The 19684-nt window shown below is 33.9% G+C and overlaps 5 protein-coding genes and 1 pseudogene across 7 annotated transcripts; 2 read left to right on the forward strand and 4 right to left on the reverse strand.

The window, feature by feature from the left end:
- Positions 1 to 959: 959 nt before the first annotated feature.
- Positions 960 to 2494, forward strand: AT2G17305 (F-box/LRR protein; the record flags this gene model as incomplete). The annotated part of the gene is made up of 3 exons (NM_147325.3): positions 960 to 1301; positions 1529 to 1702; positions 1838 to 2494. 3 exons carry the CDS (start codon positions 960 to 962, stop codon positions 2135 to 2137), a joined length of 816 nt encoding a protein of 271 aa, NP_671861.2. The 3' UTR covers positions 2138 to 2494.
- A 1983-nt stretch (positions 2495 to 4477) lies between these two features.
- On the forward strand, positions 4478 to 5696 carry SON1 (F-box and associated interaction domains-containing protein). The gene has a single exon (NM_127286.2). The coding sequence runs from the start codon at positions 4496 to 4498 to the stop codon at positions 5606 to 5608; it is 1113 nt and encodes a 370-aa protein (NP_179323.1). The 5' UTR covers positions 4478 to 4495; the 3' UTR covers positions 5609 to 5696.
- Positions 5697 to 6738: 1042 nt separating this feature from the next.
- AT2G17320 (pantothenate kinase) lies at positions 6739 to 9288 on the reverse strand. 2 transcript variants are annotated; one of them, NM_127287.5, is made up of 12 exons: positions 9009 to 9288; positions 8631 to 8696; positions 8414 to 8480; positions 8266 to 8334; positions 8024 to 8164; positions 7788 to 7916; positions 7616 to 7702; positions 7443 to 7517; positions 7290 to 7367; positions 7121 to 7198; positions 6972 to 7034; positions 6739 to 6901 (listed from the first exon to the last, which is right to left on the reverse strand). In NM_127287.5, exons 1-12 carry the CDS (start codon positions 9158 to 9160, stop codon positions 6821 to 6823), a joined length of 1086 nt encoding a protein of 361 aa, NP_179324.2. In that variant the 5' UTR covers positions 9161 to 9288; the 3' UTR covers positions 6739 to 6820. The 2 variants fall into 2 exon arrangements, with proteins under 2 accessions (NP_179324.2, NP_001323667.1); NM_001335546.1 differs by having other exon boundaries at positions 6739 to 7034.
- A 1209-nt stretch (positions 9289 to 10497) lies between these two features.
- CYP51G2 lies at positions 10498 to 13075 on the reverse strand (annotated as a pseudogene). Its single transcript has 3 exons — positions 12988 to 13075; positions 12234 to 12734; positions 10498 to 11616 (listed from the first exon to the last, which is right to left on the reverse strand).
- Positions 13076 to 14596: 1521 nt separating this feature from the next.
- On the reverse strand, positions 14597 to 17667 carry AT2G17340 (pantothenate kinase). The gene is made up of 12 exons (NM_127289.4): positions 17204 to 17667; positions 16785 to 16850; positions 16542 to 16608; positions 16392 to 16460; positions 16164 to 16304; positions 15952 to 16080; positions 15765 to 15851; positions 15593 to 15667; positions 15436 to 15513; positions 15260 to 15337; positions 15105 to 15167; positions 14597 to 14979 (listed from the first exon to the last, which is right to left on the reverse strand). Exons 1-12 carry the CDS (start codon positions 17371 to 17373, stop codon positions 14899 to 14901), a joined length of 1104 nt encoding a protein of 367 aa, NP_565412.1. The 5' UTR covers positions 17374 to 17667; the 3' UTR covers positions 14597 to 14898.
- A 1070-nt stretch (positions 17668 to 18737) lies between these two features.
- Positions 18738 to 19658, reverse strand: AT2G17350 (beta-mannosyltransferase-like protein). The gene is made up of 2 exons (NM_127290.2): positions 19253 to 19658; positions 18738 to 19160 (listed from the first exon to the last, which is right to left on the reverse strand). The coding sequence occupies exons 1-2, from the start codon at positions 19430 to 19432 to the stop codon at positions 18987 to 18989; spliced, it is 354 nt and encodes a 117-aa protein (NP_565413.1). The 5' UTR covers positions 19433 to 19658; the 3' UTR covers positions 18738 to 18986.
- Between the last annotated feature and the right edge of the window lie 26 nt (positions 19659 to 19684).

Here is a 19684-nt window from a genome sequence, read left to right on the forward strand (position 1 = left end):
AAAAAATTAATAAGTGTAAGAAAATGATTGAATACATTTTACCATTACTTAAAAAGTTTGTACTCTTTTGGTTTTTTATATGAAAATTAAATTTGAATTTGTTTTAGTAAAACTTGTTAAATTAAAAAAGGATCTTTTAAGAAAAATATAAGAAAAAAAGATATAAGTTACTCGCTTCAGAGTGTCTACTATTTTTTAACAAGTGTTGTTATAACACAGAAGAAATATTTTATTCACATACAATTTCAGTTAACCAAAGTTTCATCTTAAATGGATTTGATTAGATATATTAATTAGTTTTTAATTTAAATAAGAATTTTAGATAGATTTTTACTATATAGATAACCATATTCAAGCTCAACTAATTGATAGTAGCGTATTTCAAAAGATAGTTTGGAAAAGTCCGCGTATATCACTAGTGACAAAAAATTTGAAATAGCGCGCGCATTATGTAGATTGTCATTTGATTCAGTTAAAATAGTATTTTCAATCTTTCTTTCTAAATAAAAATTAATGATAAGCATCTTTTAAACCACAACTCTTAATCTATGATATATTTTTTCAAAACTCAAAAATAAAAGTTAATAAGAAAGGGTAAACAGATGTCAAATCGGTTTCATGAGTGAAACTAACATAAAAGAAAAAGCTAGACTTTCAAAAGCATATAAATAGATAACTCTCTAAAGCTTTTAAGCCAGTGGTTTATTCATAAGCACCATCTTCTCTATATCTCGTGTTTTGAATATCACCACATTTTCATAATGGATTCAGCAAAAAAATCAGATTTCTTTTCAAATTTACATGATTCTCTTTTAGTGTTTATAATATCAATGCTACCTTTCAAAGATTTGGTACGAACGAGTGTTCTTTCTAGACGTTGGAGGTATCTTTGTCGTGAAACGACAAGCCTCGTTTTCAATGAATCTGATTTCGTGAATTTATCTGTCTTCGATAGAGAAATGGTAGAACCTGATAGGGTTTTCTTTGTACGTGTTATGCGTGAGTGGATCTCAAGATTTACTGGTAAAATTATTGAAAATTTTGAGATTCATCTCTCCCAGCCGATGGGTTTCGCAGGAGATATAATGTCTCTCACTGAATTTGCCACCTCCCGACAAGTCAAGAACTTAGTTCTTGATTTCTCAGATCCTATCCAAAGAAACTTAAGTCAAGCCCAACAGATTATAAGAGATGGTCTACTCAGATGCAGATACCCTCAAAAGAACGAATTAGATGTTTCTCATCTCTTTTTCAATCTTTTATATGTTAGAAATTTAACGGTCTGCTCTTTTTTCCTTCAGGTAATTGGTTTTCACTCTTTTAGCTATCTAAAATTCATAATATCTACATTCAAATTTCACACCTTATGTCATGTAATGTAAATACCATTCATTATAAATTTTCTTTGATTTTTTAAGAGTATAATCTTTAGTACTATTTCATTTTCTTATCGTTAAAAATTGTGTATATATGCAAACAGGTTTGTTTCAATTTGTCATTTTAACATCTTTTTTTTTATTGGATGAAGGTCCTCCAAGATTGTGACGATCCTATGGCTTTGCACGTTTCGATGAAAACTCGACATTTGGTGATGAAAACAAATATGCACGCAAATGACTTCGTGGGAATTAGCATATTTCTCAATAGTTGTCCGGAACTGGAATCACTCACGTTTGATTTGGTTACTAGTAGTCGTTTCGTGGTAAGCTATTATTTTTTTTTTAATCTTTAACGTTGATGAAGTCAATAGACATTATTACAATATACATCTATCTAGGTTCTAGGATTCTAGGTCATGCTATTTAGTAAAACCCTTAACTTTAATTAAACTTTGCAGAGAGCTCCATCGCCTTTAGTGATAGATCCTGTAAGCCATTGGCTCACTAGCAAATCTTACGAGTGTTTGGAAAAAACGCTTAAGGTTGTGAAGATAACAAAATTTCGTGGAAGCTCGAACGAGTTACATATGCTTCAATACTTGCTTCGTACCGGGTGTGTTATGGAACGAGTTGATCTATACGAGGCAGAGGGATTGAACCATAACCAAAAGAGGTGGGTACTAGCTGGGGTTGAGGAGGTTCAGCAGAATTTCAAGAGAGCTTCGAGGCATTTACGAATTACTCTACACAATGCTTGATTCAAGCATTTTCTAGTGAAAAAGTAATCAATGAATGATCTTTTTGAACTTTGCTTTATTTCATATGAAGGATGCGTATGTTTTATTTGGATTGGTTGTTTCAGTTGTTTAAGTCTATTATTTTCCTATTTGGCTTGGTAAGATAAACAATTGATAATTAAGAAATGAAAAGCTAGTATGGTTATGTTTGGTTTCAGTTGGGTTTGGTTTGTTTTTAAAAATTTAAATCTATGTTTGAAAATCAATATTTACAATATGATATTAATAAAAATAAATGTGATAAATTTTTAATGTCAGTTTTTTATTTTTCTAATTTGATTAAATCTATTTTTCTTAATATAATGTTTTATTTGATTCCATTTATAGGTTTGTTTGCTTATATGAATTTGAATGTGAGATATTGTACCTAAATGAGTTTATTTACTTCCATCTATACATGTATTAGTGAATATGTCCTCACATATATGCAAGTGAGCATTTCTAGTAAACATATATAAAATAAAATTTCGAATTTAGTAATTTCACCATAGGGGATTTGCAATAGTAATCATTTTCTACTATTTTTTTGCAACAATACCCTTTCTTGTTCGTTATTTTAAAACACACATTTTTCTTAAACAAAATGACCAAATCACCTCTCATCTGATGAGAACATGTAATTAGTTATTTTCCCTTACATAATTTGTTTTCTCCACCAAAAAATGCATTTAAAAATCCTTGTAAAGTTTTTAAAATTTTATAAAGTTGTTAAAAACTCTTGTAAATCATTTTAAAACCACATAAAATCATTATAAAGTCTTTAAATACATATGCAAATACTTTAAAACTCATTTAAAAGCCTTTATAAATATTTTGAAATCCTTGTAAATCATTCTAAAACCTTTTACAATGGTTTTAAAAGTTTTACAAGAGTTTATAAAGAATTTTAAAAGAGTTTTTAAAGAATTTTAGAAGACTTTTAAAGGAATTTTAAAAGTATTTACAAAGATTTTAAAAAACTTTGTAAATCCTTTTAAAACTCTTATAAAGTCTTTAAAAACATTAGTAAATCATTTTTGAACTCTTAAAAAAAAAACAGTAAATATTTTAAATCATTTGTAACTCTTTTTGAACGATTTTAAACTCTTGTGAACCATTACAAAAGGTTTTAAAAATATTTACAAGAGTATTTTAAGAGTTTAAACCCTTGTAAATCCTTTAAAAATCTCTTAAAAACTCTTGTATATTCTTTAAAACTCTTGTAAACCCTTTAAAATCTTTTAAAAACCCTTGTAAAAACTTTAACATTTTTTCAACCATTTTAAAACTGTCATGAACTCTTTTAAAAACCCTTGTAAACCCTTGTAAACCATTTTAAAAACCATTTTTTCAACCATTTTAAAGCTATTAACCATTTTGACGTTAAATAGTTTTTTTATCCTATCAATCCAAATAGTTTTACTTATTGACGTTAAAAAAAAACTAAAAAACAAGTTTTACTATAAATCTTTAAACTTATTTTACTAACACTGTAGACCTCAAAATAAATTTTCTCTTTGGATCTCCCTAAAAGATAACAGAAAAGTAACTCCCCTCAACAAAAAAGTAAAATGTATTATTTGTTTTGTTTTTCTTTAACATCAAAAAGTAAAACTATTTAATATCAAAAAAAAAATTAATGTCAAAAAGTAAAATTATATATTTTTTTAACGTCAAAGTAAAAATAATTTGACACATGGGACACATAAATATTATTTAACCTCAAAAAGTAAAATTATTTCGTTAAAAAATATGTTTAGTTTTTCCGTTGATGGGAGTTATGGTTCCGTTATCTTTTAGGGCGAAACAAATAAAAAAATTTAATTTGGAGGTTTAAAGTGTTAGTAAATTTTGTTTTGGAGTTTTAAAGTGTTAGTAAAATTAGTTTGAAAGTTTATAGTATTAGTGAAAATATATCAAGGTTTAAAGTGTTACCCAATACTACTTTGAAGGTTAAAAATGTGATATTCCCCAAATTTTTCCTTCTCCTACCGTTACAATTTTATTTTCAGCTTTGTTGCTTTCAAAAATAAAGTTACACACATCAGTCTAGCTTCTCATTAAAAAGTGTTGCACTTAATTGTTCTTGATTTGTTATATAAACTTCAAAAATATTATTGGCTCAATAATTTAGAAAGAACTTTTCAATCTTTCACTTTGTTAACATGTCTAAGTCACATGTTAATTACATATATGTCTATATTAAATGTCAGAATCTAGCTTTAATTTGCAAAGTTACTTTCCTTTGCTAACAGAGGATAAATACAGTCTCTTCTCCTATTTTTTTTTGTTCAGAGCTATAACTCCAAAGTCCAAACTAAACTAAGAACAGAAAACCTCATGGCTCTTCCGTGGGAGTTGGAGGAAGACATACTCTCTCGTCTGCCACCTATATCTCTTGTTCGATTCAGAACCGTGTCTAAACACTGGAACTCTCTTTTCAACGACAAGACTTTCATCAACAATCACTTGTCTCGCTCCCGTCCCGAATTCATTATCTTGACCAATTCCAAGATTTATTCGGTAGACATCATCGATCACAACAACATCGATCCAACGATAAGGTTGCATGAGATACCCACCTATGATATTCATAGCCGGGGTACAGATTTGAATCGCACAATTATAAATACTTGCGATGAGTTCTTGTTTTATAACTATCGGTATTGGGACAACATGACAGCTCTCTGGAATCCATGGTTGAGACAGGTTAGATGGATCGAGTACGCGAATCAAGAGTTCTGTGTTTTCGGCTTAGGGTACGATAATAGTAGACCCGAAAAGGTTTACAAGATCTTGGGCCATTTGTTTTGTCACGGTAAAGTCTTGAGAGATCAGAAAGTTGTGATCTACGAGTGTGCGTCTGACTCGTTGAGGTTTATTGATAGACCTGAGGATGACGACTGGCCCATAACTGAAACAGCTAAACGATCAAATGTGTCATTAAATGGAAATCTCTATTGGTTTGGTTGTAGTAATTATGAGAATGATGAGTACTACATCCGAATCTTTGATTTCTCGACGGAGGATTTCAAACCTTTTTGTCTCCTTCCGTGTCAAATGAGCCATAGTACTGATGAACTTGTCCTCGCGGTTTATAAGGGAGATCGGTTTTCGTTGTTAAAGCAATGCAGTGTAACAAGGGAGATTGGGGTATGGGTAACGAAAGAGAGGATTAGTAATGACAATGGGAACGGTGGAGAGGGCGTGGAGTGGTTAAAGTTGATGACCTTGTCAAAACCTAACTTGCCAAAGTTATTTGGTACGGTTAGTTACTTCATCTATGGGAAGACCTTATACATGTGTAATGGCGACGATGAAACTGCATTGGCTTGCATCTATATTGTGAGGGAAGATGTGTGCAAGAAGTTTCAAATAGGTTCTGGAAATATTAACTGTCGTCACTGTGTTTATACACCCAATTTGCTCTCGCTTCCTTTATTTATAGGTTAGATTTCGGTCCCTCTGATGTTACTCTCTTTTCGTCTCCTTAAGCATTTTCTTCTTCATTTACTCGCCTATGGACTATAATGTAATATCGAGGTTCAAGTGAACCATTTGATTAATGTACTTAGTCTGTTTTTCTATAAATGTTTTAAGCTTTAGCTATTTGGTATTTGCCTATTTCCAATCTTTAAAACAGTTATGAAGAAAAGCCTAAGTACGGTAAGGAAATGGTTATGAAATTTTAAGCTCGAACCGCATAACACAAAACTAGTATAGTTTATGAAGGTGACATTGGCAAAAAATATCCTATGAACCAAAGGGTCTAAAAAAAACTAACCCTTTGGAAATTTAGCAACTTTAAAATTACCTACTTGGCTAATTTACCCTAGATTTTATTTGCATTACGTTTTCCAAATAAGATATATAATATCATTGAAGTATCAAACATGTGAGACAGAGGTTCTAGTAGCCTCCCATAGCCTGAGAATACGCGAAAGTAGAGTTTCCCTTCCAAATACACCTTAACAGACAGAGATGTGCTGTCGCCACGATGAAGAATACAACACCCTTTAGTGTGTTTCTTAATGAGGTTTTACGGTGGCCAATCTTGTCTTGCTTCTCTATGGAAAAAGATTATGAACCTAGTATTGGCCAATGCAATGCATGGGGTGAATAGCACCTACTTTTTCCAATGCAATGCAAGGGGTGGATAGCACCTAGTTTTTCTTGTTCTTAAAATTGTGACGGTCCATGATATTAATTAAAGTTTATCTCTATCACCACCGACCAGAAAAAGTTGTAGCGGACGTTTTGTAGTTTCTCTTTCTTTTGGAACACGTAACACATCAAAGGCTCAAAACTACCTTTTTCTTTTTAATAGAATCAAGAAATCCCCTAAAGAAGTAACCCTAGTTACCGGAAGAACTTGTGCGTTTACGTAGCAATGAGAAGAGCCACCGGAAAAATTGGATTGGCTTGCATTTATATTGTGAGTGGAGATCTGTGCAAGAAGATTCAAATAGGTTCTGGAATTTTTAAGTGTTGTCATTGTGTTTATACTCCTAATTTGATCCCGCTTCCTTTATTTAGAGGTTAGATTGTTGAGTGAATTGCAAGTCTTTTTTGTTTTTCCTTGGTTTTGTTAGGAATCTAGGTTGATTTCGTTTGATAAAATGATATATCGAATGGATGATTCAGTACAATATCATTGAAATGTAATTAACTCTGAACTTCATTGAATTTAAAGACACAGTCGTAAAGTCGTCCTCCGAGAAACTGTGCTACTTCAACGTGCTTCACCTGCATAACCAAAGATGTTCATGACAAGTCAGAATAAAGAGAGAGTAACGTGACATAGAGAAAGTACTACCATTCCGATCTTGAGAGAATCACACTTGAACTGAGCATAAAGGTTTGTCTCGATCCCGCGACCCTGATTACAACAGCCAAGAAGTTAGCTAACAAAGCCAAGACTAGTTGTTAAATCGTGCTTCACTTTCACATTGTATGGGCCCCTACCATGCCTTCTAGGATGACTAAGTCTGCATCAGATGAAAGGTAAGCAAGCTCGTGCGATACTCTTGAGAGATCAATAACCTGAAACAAATTTTCGAGAGGGAAAAAGAAAAAAACCTTAAGAATCTAATGAATAAACCCATTTCTGTCTCTGGAGTTTCTAATGTCTTACCGCTAAATCGTTCCCTGAATTTGCAATCAGAAGCTTTGAAGTATCAACGCCTATCAATTGGCCATTTCCATCCTTTAACTGGTAGATTAAGTCTAATAAATCAGATTCACTTTTCATGAATTAGTTAATATCAAGAATTACATCATTCATCACCTGCGACACGATATCTGTAAGCTCAGTATATGTTACATCGTTGATAGCTGGCAGCTCGTTAGCAGCTAGCACCACCTTCAGGGGGGAATATAAAGAAAGAACAATTTAGATAGTACTCTGCATCACTCAGGGGACTGTAAAAAAAGACTCGGTCATTTTCAAAGGTACCGTACCTGAATTCCTCGACGGAGCAACTCTCTTGCGAAAGGCAAAATACCCAAAATTATGTCTGCACCAGAATTATCAACAAAAATCACTGCCTGTCATAAACAATTAATTTTGTCAAGCGGTTAACCTCTGAAGTCTGAACATCGCATTAGATAAAGCACAAAACAAACAAGTGACCTTCTTCCAAGGCTTCTTGACCCATTTGGCTTGGAACTTGTTCAAGTCATCGATGACCCATGGTCGTGGAACCAAGTTTTGAGAGGTAGCCAAGAAAGATATGCCATCCCTTGAGAAAACCTCAGCAAGCTTCAAAATGCGAAAAGAAAAGAGCGCGTAATTAGGACAAGCTTTTCCTGTGGGAGCACCAAAGAGAGACAACTGAAGAAACCAGCGTTGTTCAAGTAATGGAATACCTGTGCAGAACCAAGATCAAAGATGTTTCCAGCAAATATCCCTCTCACCAAATTCTCTAACCGTTCTCCGTCATCTTCAATAGCATCACTCAGACTGACAACTTCAGGAAATAGTGATATAGCCTTTGCATTCTCCTCATCCTATTCATTGAATGCAAGCTCATCTAATCAGAGAGAGCGGGCGAGAGAAAGAGTATCTCTGTATCTGAAAACCTCAAGTGCCCTTGAAAGAAAATTCGAACCTTGACTTTCTTGAATATGTCCCTAAATCCTAACTCTCTGAGTAAATGCTCACGAACTCGGCCGAGAATCTGAAAACAAGCCAAAATAATCCATGAAAACAAAACTCACTACATCAAAGAGAAAGATCATAAGGTGTTTTCGACTTACAACACCATCTGGTGGCCCACCATTACTCTCTGGATCTTTCTTCCAGCCTTCAAGAAATCCCGCATATCTTCCAGATTCAAAGTAAGACATATCAAACGCAAACCACAGGACACAAAACTCGTCTAGTTTATGAAGGTGACATTAGCAAAACATTTGCCTACAAACCAAAACTTTGAGAATTACCACATTAATACGCAAAGGCAAAAAAATATGTTACCTTTGTTCAAAAATTTTAGCTCTAGCAGGAGCATCTGGAACACTGGTATCGCTCTCTGCACGTTTCCTGCAAATGAAACAGCTTTAGAACAATGGAGAATAATTATTGTTAAAATTAGGATTCCATCTGTTTCCTATAAGCTTCCAGAAACAATCTCGTGATGTTAAGTAAACACAGAGGAAAGTCAAAGCAACAACTAGCAACTACACTATCAATAGCTTAAGGGCTAAAAGTTTCATGAGTTTTGACAGAATTTGCAATTAATCAAGCAGACTATTGGAATATGAGCCTAAAAGAAGCAATTTTTGGTTTCAAAATCAAAACTTGATTCGACCCATGAGCAGTATCTAAATGAGGTCAAAGTAGAGAGAGAGGAACTTGAAAGAAGGAATGGAATTGGCGAAGACGTTGATCCAGGAGATTTCAGTAGGAGTGGCTTTCTTGAGATTATCGGAAGGGAATCTATAAGGAATGGTGCAAGCTCTGTAGTTGGTTTCAATCGGCGTTGGTAACAGAGGAAACGGAATCATCTCCGAATTGATAACGACGAAGAACGAGTGTCTAATAGATCCGGGTCGGGTATGTACGGGTCAGTTTTCGGATTGTATTTAGAGATAAGTTGAAAAGTAGACACTTTTTCTACAAATAATTTGCAAAGTAGGTAGTTTTTTAGTTATTTTTTAGAAATAGACACTTTTCTCTTTCCTCTCTATTTAGTAAATGATTTATATAACCTTTTGTTATTTTGTTATGTAGTAAGATAAAAACAAAATTTAAGTCAAATTTTACTTTTTCTCTTTTTTATTTTTACTTAAATATTTTTACTTTGTTTGATAATAATTTTTCATAAAAAATTACCATATAATCATATTAACTTTAAATTTTTTATGTTAATCTAAAAAGACTAATTTTGCTATATTTCAAAAATATGTAGCATTTTTTTATTTAATTTCAACCGACGGTATACGCAATATTGTTAAAACTGGTGAACAAATGTTAGTGTACGATAATAATGTAAAAGTTAATATATAATATTGATGTAAGAAGTGATAGACCGATTACAATGGTATACAAAATGGTGTACAAAGATGATTGAAAATATGGTGTACATGATCGTACACCTTTAGAGATATATAAAACAGTGTACTAACATTGGTGTACGAGATGATTTACACCACTAACTAAAATAATGATTTATACATTTCTAGTAAGTGTACACTTTGTTTACCAATCTTATATGCTATCATTTAAAAGTTGTATACACCATTCTATTCACCAATCGTCATAATAGTTTCAATCATTTTGTACACCATCAAGATTAACTTAATTATGTACACCATCATGTACACCATTATATTGAGTAATAATATTTGGTTTATACAATCATTATGTTTGTAAAATATTAAAAACAACATTACCTCTAGTTATGAAATATCGGTATACACACTTGTACACCAATGAATAATAGTTAGTATACAAAACGATGTTTGAAATGTTTGTGTATTAAATTGATGACATAAAAATACTCTAAAAATCAATATAATTTTTTAAGAAAACTAAAATAAAGAAAAATAGAAAATAAAGACAAACAAAATAAAATAAAAATGGTCTCTCATATTATTTTTATTCTCTCTCAAGATAAAGGGTATTTTAGTATTTGATAGGTATTTTGTTTTTTAGTCTATTAGACATATTCTCTATCTCACAAAAAGTAAAAAAAAGTGTCTATATCTCTAATTTTTTAAAAAACTACCTATTTTGCAAATTATTTTTGAAAAAGTGTCTACTTTACAAATAAACCCTTGTATTTACTACTTTAAATAGTAGCCAAATTCCAAACTTCGTGGTGTTTTTGTATATATATATATATCATTTATTTTGTAGATGTTGAAATTTATGAGTGAAATTATTAGCATACGATCAAACAAGCAACATAACAAACAAAGATCAAAGGAAAGATTAAAAAAAAAAAAAAGTTGCAACAAGGTTTTTAAGAAAAGGGACGACGCTTGTAACGAACCATGACATTTCCTTTAGCACCAACGACCAAAGCATTCCAGTTGATTTCAGGGAAAGGTGACACTAACTCAAGCTCAAAGTTTCTCAATAAGTGACACCATACGGCTTTGATCTGCAAGAACGCAAATGATCCACCAGGACACTCGTGCCTACCAGCTCCCAAAGAGATGTATGAACACGAACCAGCTGCTTTATCCTCTTCTCTTTCCTTTGAAAATCTATCCGGATCAAAATTTTCCGGATCTTTGTAGACATGAGGTAAGCGGTTGGCGAATGCAGGAGAAGTTGCAACGATATGACCCTTTGGTATCTCATATTGCTTTCCTTCTCGAGTTGTCACGGTGAAATCACTGTGTACTGTTCTCAGCAGTAAGATCTTTGGAGGGTGAAGCCTTAAAGCTTCTTTTGCACTGCGAAACAGAAAATCCATCTCAGACAAAACATCGTAGTCGATCTTGTCCCCATGTTTTCCAATCAGTTTCTTCTGCTCGTCCAAAGCCGCGGACCACCAGTGTTTGTTTTGAATTAGATAAGCACCGGTCCATGTGGCAGTGATAGAGCTTGTATGTTGTCCTGCAAACAAACCAGCAATGAGCAAACCAGTTACTTCAGATTCAGTTGTCTCTCTACCGTCTTTGTACTTTGAGTCGATGAAACATTGTAGCATGTCGTTCTCTGATTTGTCACCAGAGCGTTTTCTTGTTGCTATGATGTTTGAAAAGATTTTTGCAATCTTTCCGCGAGCACGGTCACGACAATTGTGAGCTGGAATGGGGAGCTTTGGGAAGATGACACTTATGGGTTGCATGCCTTTATCAAGGTCATGGAACAATGGAGCAACATCATCAAAAAGTTGGTCACGGACTTCTCGACCCAATAGACATCTACTAGCAGTCAAGGTGATTAGACGCTCTAACTCGGCCTTTAGATCCACTTCCCCACTTTCTCCCCATTTTGAGAAGTAATCCTGCAAACATTACATAGAAAATGATTGGCAAATATATGTACATACAAGTGCTTTCCAAAAATTATATACAGTATATGTTATTTTCCTTTTGGATGTCAAAACTCAAAAAAATAAAAAAATTGCGATTTTATATAAGGTAAATAATACTAATAAAACTAATAATATATCTGAATTGCGATTATATATCTCCATAAATAAAATTACTATGAGATAAAGAGATGATGAATTTTTTTTTATTTTTTTCTTGAATATCTGGAAGTTCAAGCCCGAAAGTCTACATCTTCTAGAGACGAGAGCCACACCAAGTTAAATTTATCTCCTCAAATACAACATTTCCACATGCATGAGAGATTTACCACTGGGTCAACAGCTCTAGTGTTTCAAAATGTTTGATGTTTTGGCTATAACACAAGGGTTATGACATACATTTTTTTTCAAAAAATATTAAATAAAAATAACTCAACCAATTATCAAAATAGCTATAAAATTAGTCGCACGGTTTCTAATAAAGCTAAAAATATCAAAACATATTTTACATTTTGAAACACTAGACCATCAAATCTTTTAGAATATTTTGTCAAAAAAAATTGTATATATTCAATGCAGCTTTTTATTACCTCAGTTTCTTTAGTCATCTGATCAACATAACCCCTTAATTGTTGACCTTGAGAGCGCTGGAGAAGAATCGGAACTGCTCCATCCGAACGGGATAGTCAACATCAAACACAACTCCGGGGCCAAAAGTAGGCACATTAAATTTGTAAATTTCTTTCTGGCTGAGTTCAGATTCATAAGCGTTGAAAAAGTGGGACGAGACTTCGGGACCGATGAGAAAAGTGATGTTTTTGTGAAGAAGCTTCACTGTGAAAACACTTCCAAGCTTAGGATATTCCTCTCTAAGTAGCACTATTGGACCTTTCATGAAGCGGATTAGGGATCCGATAAATGGAGGCCACGCTTGAAGAACTGGAGGGAGTGGGACGACACTTGTTTTCTTCTTGGATTTGGAGGAGGTTATGAGTTTGGCCACAACAAACACTATAATAATAGCCACACTCGTCTTCAACAGCGTATAGTAATCCCAGTCCATTTTTTTCTCTCGTTAGGGTTCTTTAAATCTGTGGAAAACCAACAAAGGAAATTTGTAAAACACGATATTTTTTTTTACGTTATTTGCTTACTATTACCATTTTTATGTTTTACTCTCAATAAAAATAGAAGCTAATCAAAATCTCTCTACATATAAGAAGATCTCAGTTGAATAATGGAGAAATGAAAATCAAAATCTGAGAAAAGCGGAATCAAAGTATATGCTGAATGACAAATGCATGGAAGAAGCAAACTGAAAGTACCAATGAATGGATAAGTTACCTTAAATATGGCTGAAGATTATTATCAGAAGATTATCTAAAGAGTAAAAAGCTGAATGAGAAGGAAGTGTAGTCTGTAGTACTCACTGTCTTTTTCTTTTATAGGGAAATTGCACATGTTTAAGAACATAAATTAATTATAAAGTAGCATGTGCATATAGTTGGCGAAATCAAGTAATTTATTTTTGATGATTTGTGGTATTTATCTTTCTTTTTTTTTGAATGAATGTAAAATTATATTTATAAAAAAAACTATTCATAAAAAAATTGTATGTACAATGAATACAGTAGAAACTCTGTAAATTAATACTCGATAAATTAATAAACATGATAAATTAATATATTATGTCGGTCCCAAGTCGGGCCAATGTAAATATTAACCAAAATCGATAAGATAATAAGATAATAATTATTTTGAAATCTCTATGTAAAAATATGGTCCTAATAATATCATAAATTAATAATCATAAATCTTAAATATGCTTTTAAGATAATCTAGTATAATATGAATTTAATTTTCTTAGTCTTTTTTAAAAGTTCGAATCTTGTTGAAGTTCATGTCTAATTTTTTTATTGCATCAAAAACTCCTGGTGTTGTCTTCTCGATATGCATCTAAAAGTTGTGATGACGTGATAATTGTTTTTTTATGTATCATTATTTCTAAAAGTTTCATATTATCGTCTTCAACTTCTTCACCAACATTATAGAAACAAATCACAATTTCTTCTAAACTTTTTGAATTTTGGAGTATGCTTCATTTTTACCTAGATAATCGAATAGGCTATCGACATTTGTTCTATTCCGAAAGTATATAGTGTTATATTTTGCTTAAATATTTTTATAAATTAATATTTATTAATTTATGGATAAATTAATATCATTATAAATTAATAAAATTTTATGGTCCCAACATTATTAATTTATAGAGTTTTTACTGTATAACTTTGAGAGTTAAGAGTTGAGAGTGTAGAAAAAACCCAAAGATTACAAGATTTACCCTTTTACTCCTACTTGTTAAAACAAAGCTCTCCTCGCGAAAAAAAAGGAAAAGCTTCGTGAGCTGTTACAGGAAGGATTTGTTTTTAGTATTATTATATTCTCAACTTCACCAACCAAATGTATCATTCTGCATTTTAGGCAATGTTTTTAAGGAGTTGTTTAGGTTTTAATTAGCACAGTATTATATTCAACTTCACCAACCAAATGTAACAGCTCATGCATGTATTTCTTCTTATATCCCAACTTGGTCGATCTGCATTTTAGGCAATACTTTACTAGAGATTCTTTTTGGCTTACGCAACCGACAGTCATTTATTTTCATTAATTAGTATCCCAACTTGAGTCTACCTCCATACCATGTGCACACATTATATTTCACTTGACATGGTTACTGCTATAAGAAACTCACATCTAATCAATAACCCAATGTGCATGGTATCTTTGGTTCTCTTCACATTCAAACTAAACCACCTGACAAATACTTATACAACAGAAGAATAAAGACGTGTCCCGGTGTTGCCATTGTTTCCTACAAACATTTATACTAACAAAGCTACATCCATCACTAAGAAAGGCCGTGATCCAAATACATCAACTTCTACATTGTGTGATTTGACCAAAACATACTTTCTTCTTCCTAGAATTCGGTTTTGCACAAAAAACATATTTTCTTCATTAAAATCTAATTAGACAAACCAGGCATAATTTCAACAAGTCCCTTTATTAGAGTGTATATAGTTGGTTTAGTTATGGTTTCCATTTTATCCATCAGTCCATCACAAACGAATAAATATTTTTGTTTCAAATTGATTTACCATATCAAGATGGAAAAATATTACTTTTTGTACCCTATGTTTTGAATTAAAAATGACAGTAAGAGAGAAGTGAGACTGGAGAGTACTGAAATACTAATTAGCTCTGAACTTCATTGAATTTGAAGACACAGTCATAGAGCCGTCCTCCGAGAAACTCTGCTACTTCAAGATGCTTCACCTGCATAACAAAAGGATGGAGAATATGAGAAATCAGAAATCAGAAATAAGCAATAGGCACACAACATTTCTTTTCATTAATCTGTTGAGGAAAAAAAGAGAGTAACGTGACATTGAAACTACTACCATTCCAATCTTGAGAGAATCACACTTGAACTGAGCATAAAGGTTTGTCTCAATTCCACGACCCTGATTAGAACAGCCAAGAAGTCAGTTAACAAAACCAAGACTAGTTAAATTGTTAACTCGCGTTTCACTTTCAAACTATAAATGGGACTTACCATGCCTTCTACGATGACTAAGTCGGCATCAGATGAAAGGTAAGCAAGCTCCTGTGATACTCTTGAGAGATCGATAACCTAAAACAGATTTTTGGGAGGGAGAAAAAAAGTAAGAATCCAATGAATAAAAGTATAAAACCATCTATATATCTTTCAGGGAGCTTCTAATGGCTTACTGGTAAGTCATTCCCCGAATTTGCAATCAGAAGCTTCGAAGTATCAACACCTAGCAATTGGCCATTTTCATCCTTCAACTGTAAATTCAGACTAAAAAATTAGATTCGCTTTTAAAAGCTGTGTATATCACGAATTACTCATTCATCACTTATTCACCTGTGACAAGATTTCTGTAAGCTCGGTACATGTTATGTCATTGATAGATGGCAGCTCATTAGCAGCCAGCACCACCTTGAAGGGGAAAGATGAAGAGGATGAACAATTCAGAGTATACTTAAGCTCACTGAAGAGACTGTGAAAAAAAAGACTCAGTCATAGTCAAAGGTACCTGAGCTCCTCGACGGAGCAACTCTCTTGCAAACGGCAAAATACCCAAAATTATGTCTGCACCAGAATTATCAACAAAAATCACTGCCTGTCATGAAAAAGAGAAAATAAACAATTCATTTCGTCAAGCGGTTAACCACTGAAGTCTGAACGAAGCATTAAAAGGAAGAGCAAAACAAATGAGTGACCTTCTTCCAAGACTTATTGATCCATTTGGCTTGGAAGTTTTCCAAGTCATCAATGACCCATGGTCGTGGAACCAAGTTTTGACAGCTAGCCAAGAAAGACATACCATCCCTTGAGAAAACTTCAGCAAGCTTCAAGATGTGAAAAGAAAAGAGCCCATAAATTAGGACATGCTTGCTGTGGGAGATACCAAAGAGAGGCGATTGAAAGATACCTGTGCAGAACCAAGATCAAAGATGTTTCCAGCAAATATCCCTCTCACCAAATTCTCTAACCGTTTTCCGTCATCTTCAATAGCATCACTCAGACTGACAACTTGAGGAAATAGTGATATAGCCTTTGCATTCTCCTCATCCTATTCATTGAATGTGAACTCATCTAATCAGAGAGAATAAGTGCTAGCTATCTGAAAACCTCAAGAAAACTGAAAGGAAATTCACACCTTAACTTTCTTGAATATGTCCCTAAATCCTAACTCTCTGAGTACTTGCTCACGAAGTCGGCATAGAAGCTGAAAATAAGCCAAGATAATCTATGAAAAGAAGAAAGCTCACTACACCAAAGGAAAAGATCATGTGGTGTTTATACTTACAATGCCATCTGGTGGTCCGCCATGACTCTCTGGATCTTTCTTCAAGTCTTCAAGAATCCCAGCATATCTTTCAGATTCAAGGTAAGAGATATTAAACGCAAATCAAAAGACTGAAACACTATCTTGAGAATCAAACAAACCACAGGGCACAGCCTTTGTTCTACTTTATGAAGGTGACAATGACAAAAGATTTCATACCAACCAAAACCTTGAGAATTACTACCAATTATGCAAAAAATTTACCTTTCTGCAAATTTTTCAGCTCTAGCAGGAGCATCTGGAACAGTGATATCGCTCTCTGCACGTTTCCTGTAAATGAAACAGCTTTAGAACATAGAGATTTAATGGGATTTTCTGGTTAAAAAACAGGATTGCAACTGTTGCCTATAAGCTTCCAGAAACTACTCTTGATGTAAATAAGTCAAAAACCAAGTAAACCCAGGAAAGTCAACACAAACAACAAACCAACGACATTAGTCGAATTTAGCTGAAAGACGAAAAGTTTCCTGAGCTTTTTGATATTTGAGGCTAAGAGAAGTAGTTTTTTGGTAACAAAATCAAAGCTTGGTCTGACCCATGAACATGAACAGAGTCTGAATCTGGTCAAAGTAAATAGAAACTAAATAAGGTCGGAAGAGAGAAGTAGTGAGAAGAGAATGAACTTGAAAGAAGGAATGGAATTGGCGAAGACGTTGATCCACGAGATTTCATTTGGAGTGGCTTTCTTGGGATCATCAGAAGGAAATCTGTAAGGAATTGTGCAAGCTCTGTAGTTGTTTTCTATTGGCATCGGTAGTTGAGGAAACGGAACCATCTCTGAATCGCTCTCCATTTTCTTTGCTTGTGATGATCTTCAGAAATGATACAATGATTGATGACGATGAAGAACAAGTGTATCTAGAGCCGGGTCGGGTACGGGTCAAAGATCCATATTAGTGATTCCACTACCACACGAATAAATGTTGCATTTTTTGCTTTGGGTTTGGTTTGGATTTAGTTAAATAGTAGCCAAGTTCCTATCTTTGTGGTGTTTGTTTCTGCAAAGTTAAGTTTTTTGTTCTATACTAATCAGTCATCTTTGGTCTTCAAATGATTTGATACCTTATCTGTGGTCGGCTATATTAGCTCGAGCAGCAATCTGAATTGTAGAAACCATTGAAACTCTGGCAAAACTTGCTGTTTGCTGCCCGTATAACCGTATTTGTCGAACATAATATCAATGCCCTCTTGGATTAAGGAGTAACCTGTTTTGGTAAGGAAGCTGGAGATTATAGAAAACATTCATATGCCATAAAGAAGTTCAATTTTGCAGGAGTTTACAATTGTAATCAGCTACTTATCATAAGTGGTAAAACCACACCTAGGCACCTTGACAAGCAAAGAAGCTCTCCCAATTAGAGTGATCCAATACCAACCTAGCCACAACACCTACTGCTTGAATAAAGCCACTGAGGTACAAGTTTGTTTTAGATTTAACTCAAAGAGAGAATGTTAAAAGTAGAGAAAAACATATGGATATTTCCTTTTCATAGATGCATACCGATGTCGGACACAATTCTGAGTCAAGCAAATCTAACAGGACCAGGAAAAAAACTCATCCTTCGGAATAAGATATACAAACCTAGATAAAGAAATTAAGAAACAGCAAGAATATGGAAATAGGTACACTGTACCACAATGTTAGTTCCAGCAGCAAAGCAATTATTACTATTGTAACATAGTGGATAATGGAACCTAGCTCATCTGTCTGGCTATCTGCTTAAACACTAACAAGCCCACTCATACGGGCACAACCTTCTACTTCTTCCCTATGTTCTGAAAAGTGAAACCCCTTAGGTTTGCTACTGGGTGCTGCTTTGCCAAAAGACCAAGCTAACTATAACAGGAGAAGAAATTCTAAATGCTAGTATCTCCCTAATCCCTACCCAAAAACATTTGTTTATTGTCTCTCATCAATCACCATAAATCATGATAGATACTAACACCAATAATCACTCACTCATGCATCCTAGCATCTTTACCCTGGCCACCTTTCATTCTCTTCATGCCACAAGATGTTTACACATTCAAGCAAAACCACATGAAAAATCCTTAAGAACAGAAGAAAACGGAAAGATATGTTCCGGTGTTGCCCCTGTATTTCCTACAAACATCTATACTAATCAAACTAAACCCATCATTCACACATACCGTGATCTAAAAACCTGAATTTCAACATGTCACACAGCAATCAACAAAAGTTTGAATAGAGCAAGAAAGCACCTTGAGGCTTGAAGTGATCAGACAAACTCTCTTTCCAGAAAACACAATACTTTCTTCATTGAATTAATAATTTACACAAACCAAGCATCATTCCAACAATTCCCATTGCATCCATCATAAACGCAAGAACAAATCTTTTCCTTTTGTGCCCTAAATTTAGAATCCAGATTCCAATTTCCAACCTCATTTCTTAGCCTTAGAGAATCTAAGACACCGATATTTCTCACCACTCACAGTAATTTCCAGAGCACCATCTTGATTATCCTGATTCGACGCAGTCCCCATAAGAACACTCTTCTCCTTCTCCAGATTCTCTCTCTCCATCTTCAACCTCGCTTCCTGTCTAGCGATCTCCGTCTGTCAAAATCAGAACAAAATCAGTATCCCCACACAGATTTCTCCGGATTCTCCAAAAGCCCTAAAAATCAAAATTTGAAAAAAAAACGAACCTCACGGCGAGAGAGCTCAGCTTTCCAGGCAGCTTCTCGCTCAGCGACTTCACGCTCACGCTCTTCTATATAACTCTGCATCTCTCTCTCCTTCATGATCCGATCTTGTATATCAGCGTCAAGTGCTTGCTTAAGCTCCTCCACAAACTTATCCACCACTAATTTAATTCTCAGCGACATCGTCTTCGAAGCAAATTCTAACTATATACAAAATCTCCTCCTTCCTCACACTAAACGCTGCTACACATAAATACAATCTCCTCCTTCTTCTGGTTTTCCGTCTTTTACTTACGGCGGCGCTTTACCGACGGCGAGATTCCGATCTTTTCTCGTTGAAGCTTGCGTGAGAACTGAGGAAGAAAGGGACAGAGACATTCACGACCTTTTGTTTTTTTTTCCGCTTTCTAATCTTCTTCAGAGTGGGAAAAATAA

Source organism: Arabidopsis thaliana, chromosome 2 (assembly GCF_000001735.4).
Source record: "Arabidopsis thaliana chromosome 2, partial sequence".
Taxonomy (NCBI): Eukaryota; Viridiplantae; Streptophyta; class Magnoliopsida; order Brassicales; family Brassicaceae; genus Arabidopsis; species Arabidopsis thaliana.

Bases quoted from the DNA above. Each gene is read 5' to 3' on its own strand.
- AT2G17350 (NM_127290.2), bottom strand. From the start codon at position 19,432: ATGTCGCTGAGAATTAAATTAGTGGTGGATAAGTTTGTGGAGGAGCTT. The intron at 19,161-19,252 runs GTTCGTTTTTTT...TGATTTTGACAG, and splicing joins CTGAGCTCTCTCGCCGTGAG to ACGGAGATCGCTAGACAGGA.
- AT2G17340 (NM_127289.4), bottom strand. From the start codon at position 17,373: ATGGAGAGCGATTCAGAGATGGTTCCGTTTCCTCAACTACCGATGCCA. The intron at 16,305-16,391 runs GTGTGAATTTCC...TTCAATGAATAG, and splicing joins ACATATTCAAGAAAGTTAAG to GATGAGGAGAATGCAAAGGC. The intron at 14,980-15,104 runs GTAGTAGTTTCA...TTTGTTATGCAG, and splicing joins ATTCTCTCAAGATTGGAATG to GTGAAGCATCTTGAAGTAGC.
- SON1 (NM_127286.2), top strand. From the start codon at position 4,496: ATGGCTCTTCCGTGGGAGTTGGAGGAAGACATACTCTCTCGTCTGCCA.
- AT2G17320 (NM_127287.5), bottom strand. From the start codon at position 9,160: ATGATTCCGTTTCCTCTGTTACCAACGCCGATTGAAACCAACTACAGA. The intron at 8,481-8,630 runs GTAACATATTTT...TGAATCTGGAAG, and splicing joins GCTAAAATTTTTGAACAAAG to ATATGCGGGATTTCTTGAAG. The intron at 7,518-7,615 runs GTACGGTACCTT...TCCCCCCTGAAG, and splicing joins TGCTCCGTCGAGGAATTCAG to GTGGTGCTAGCTGCTAACGA.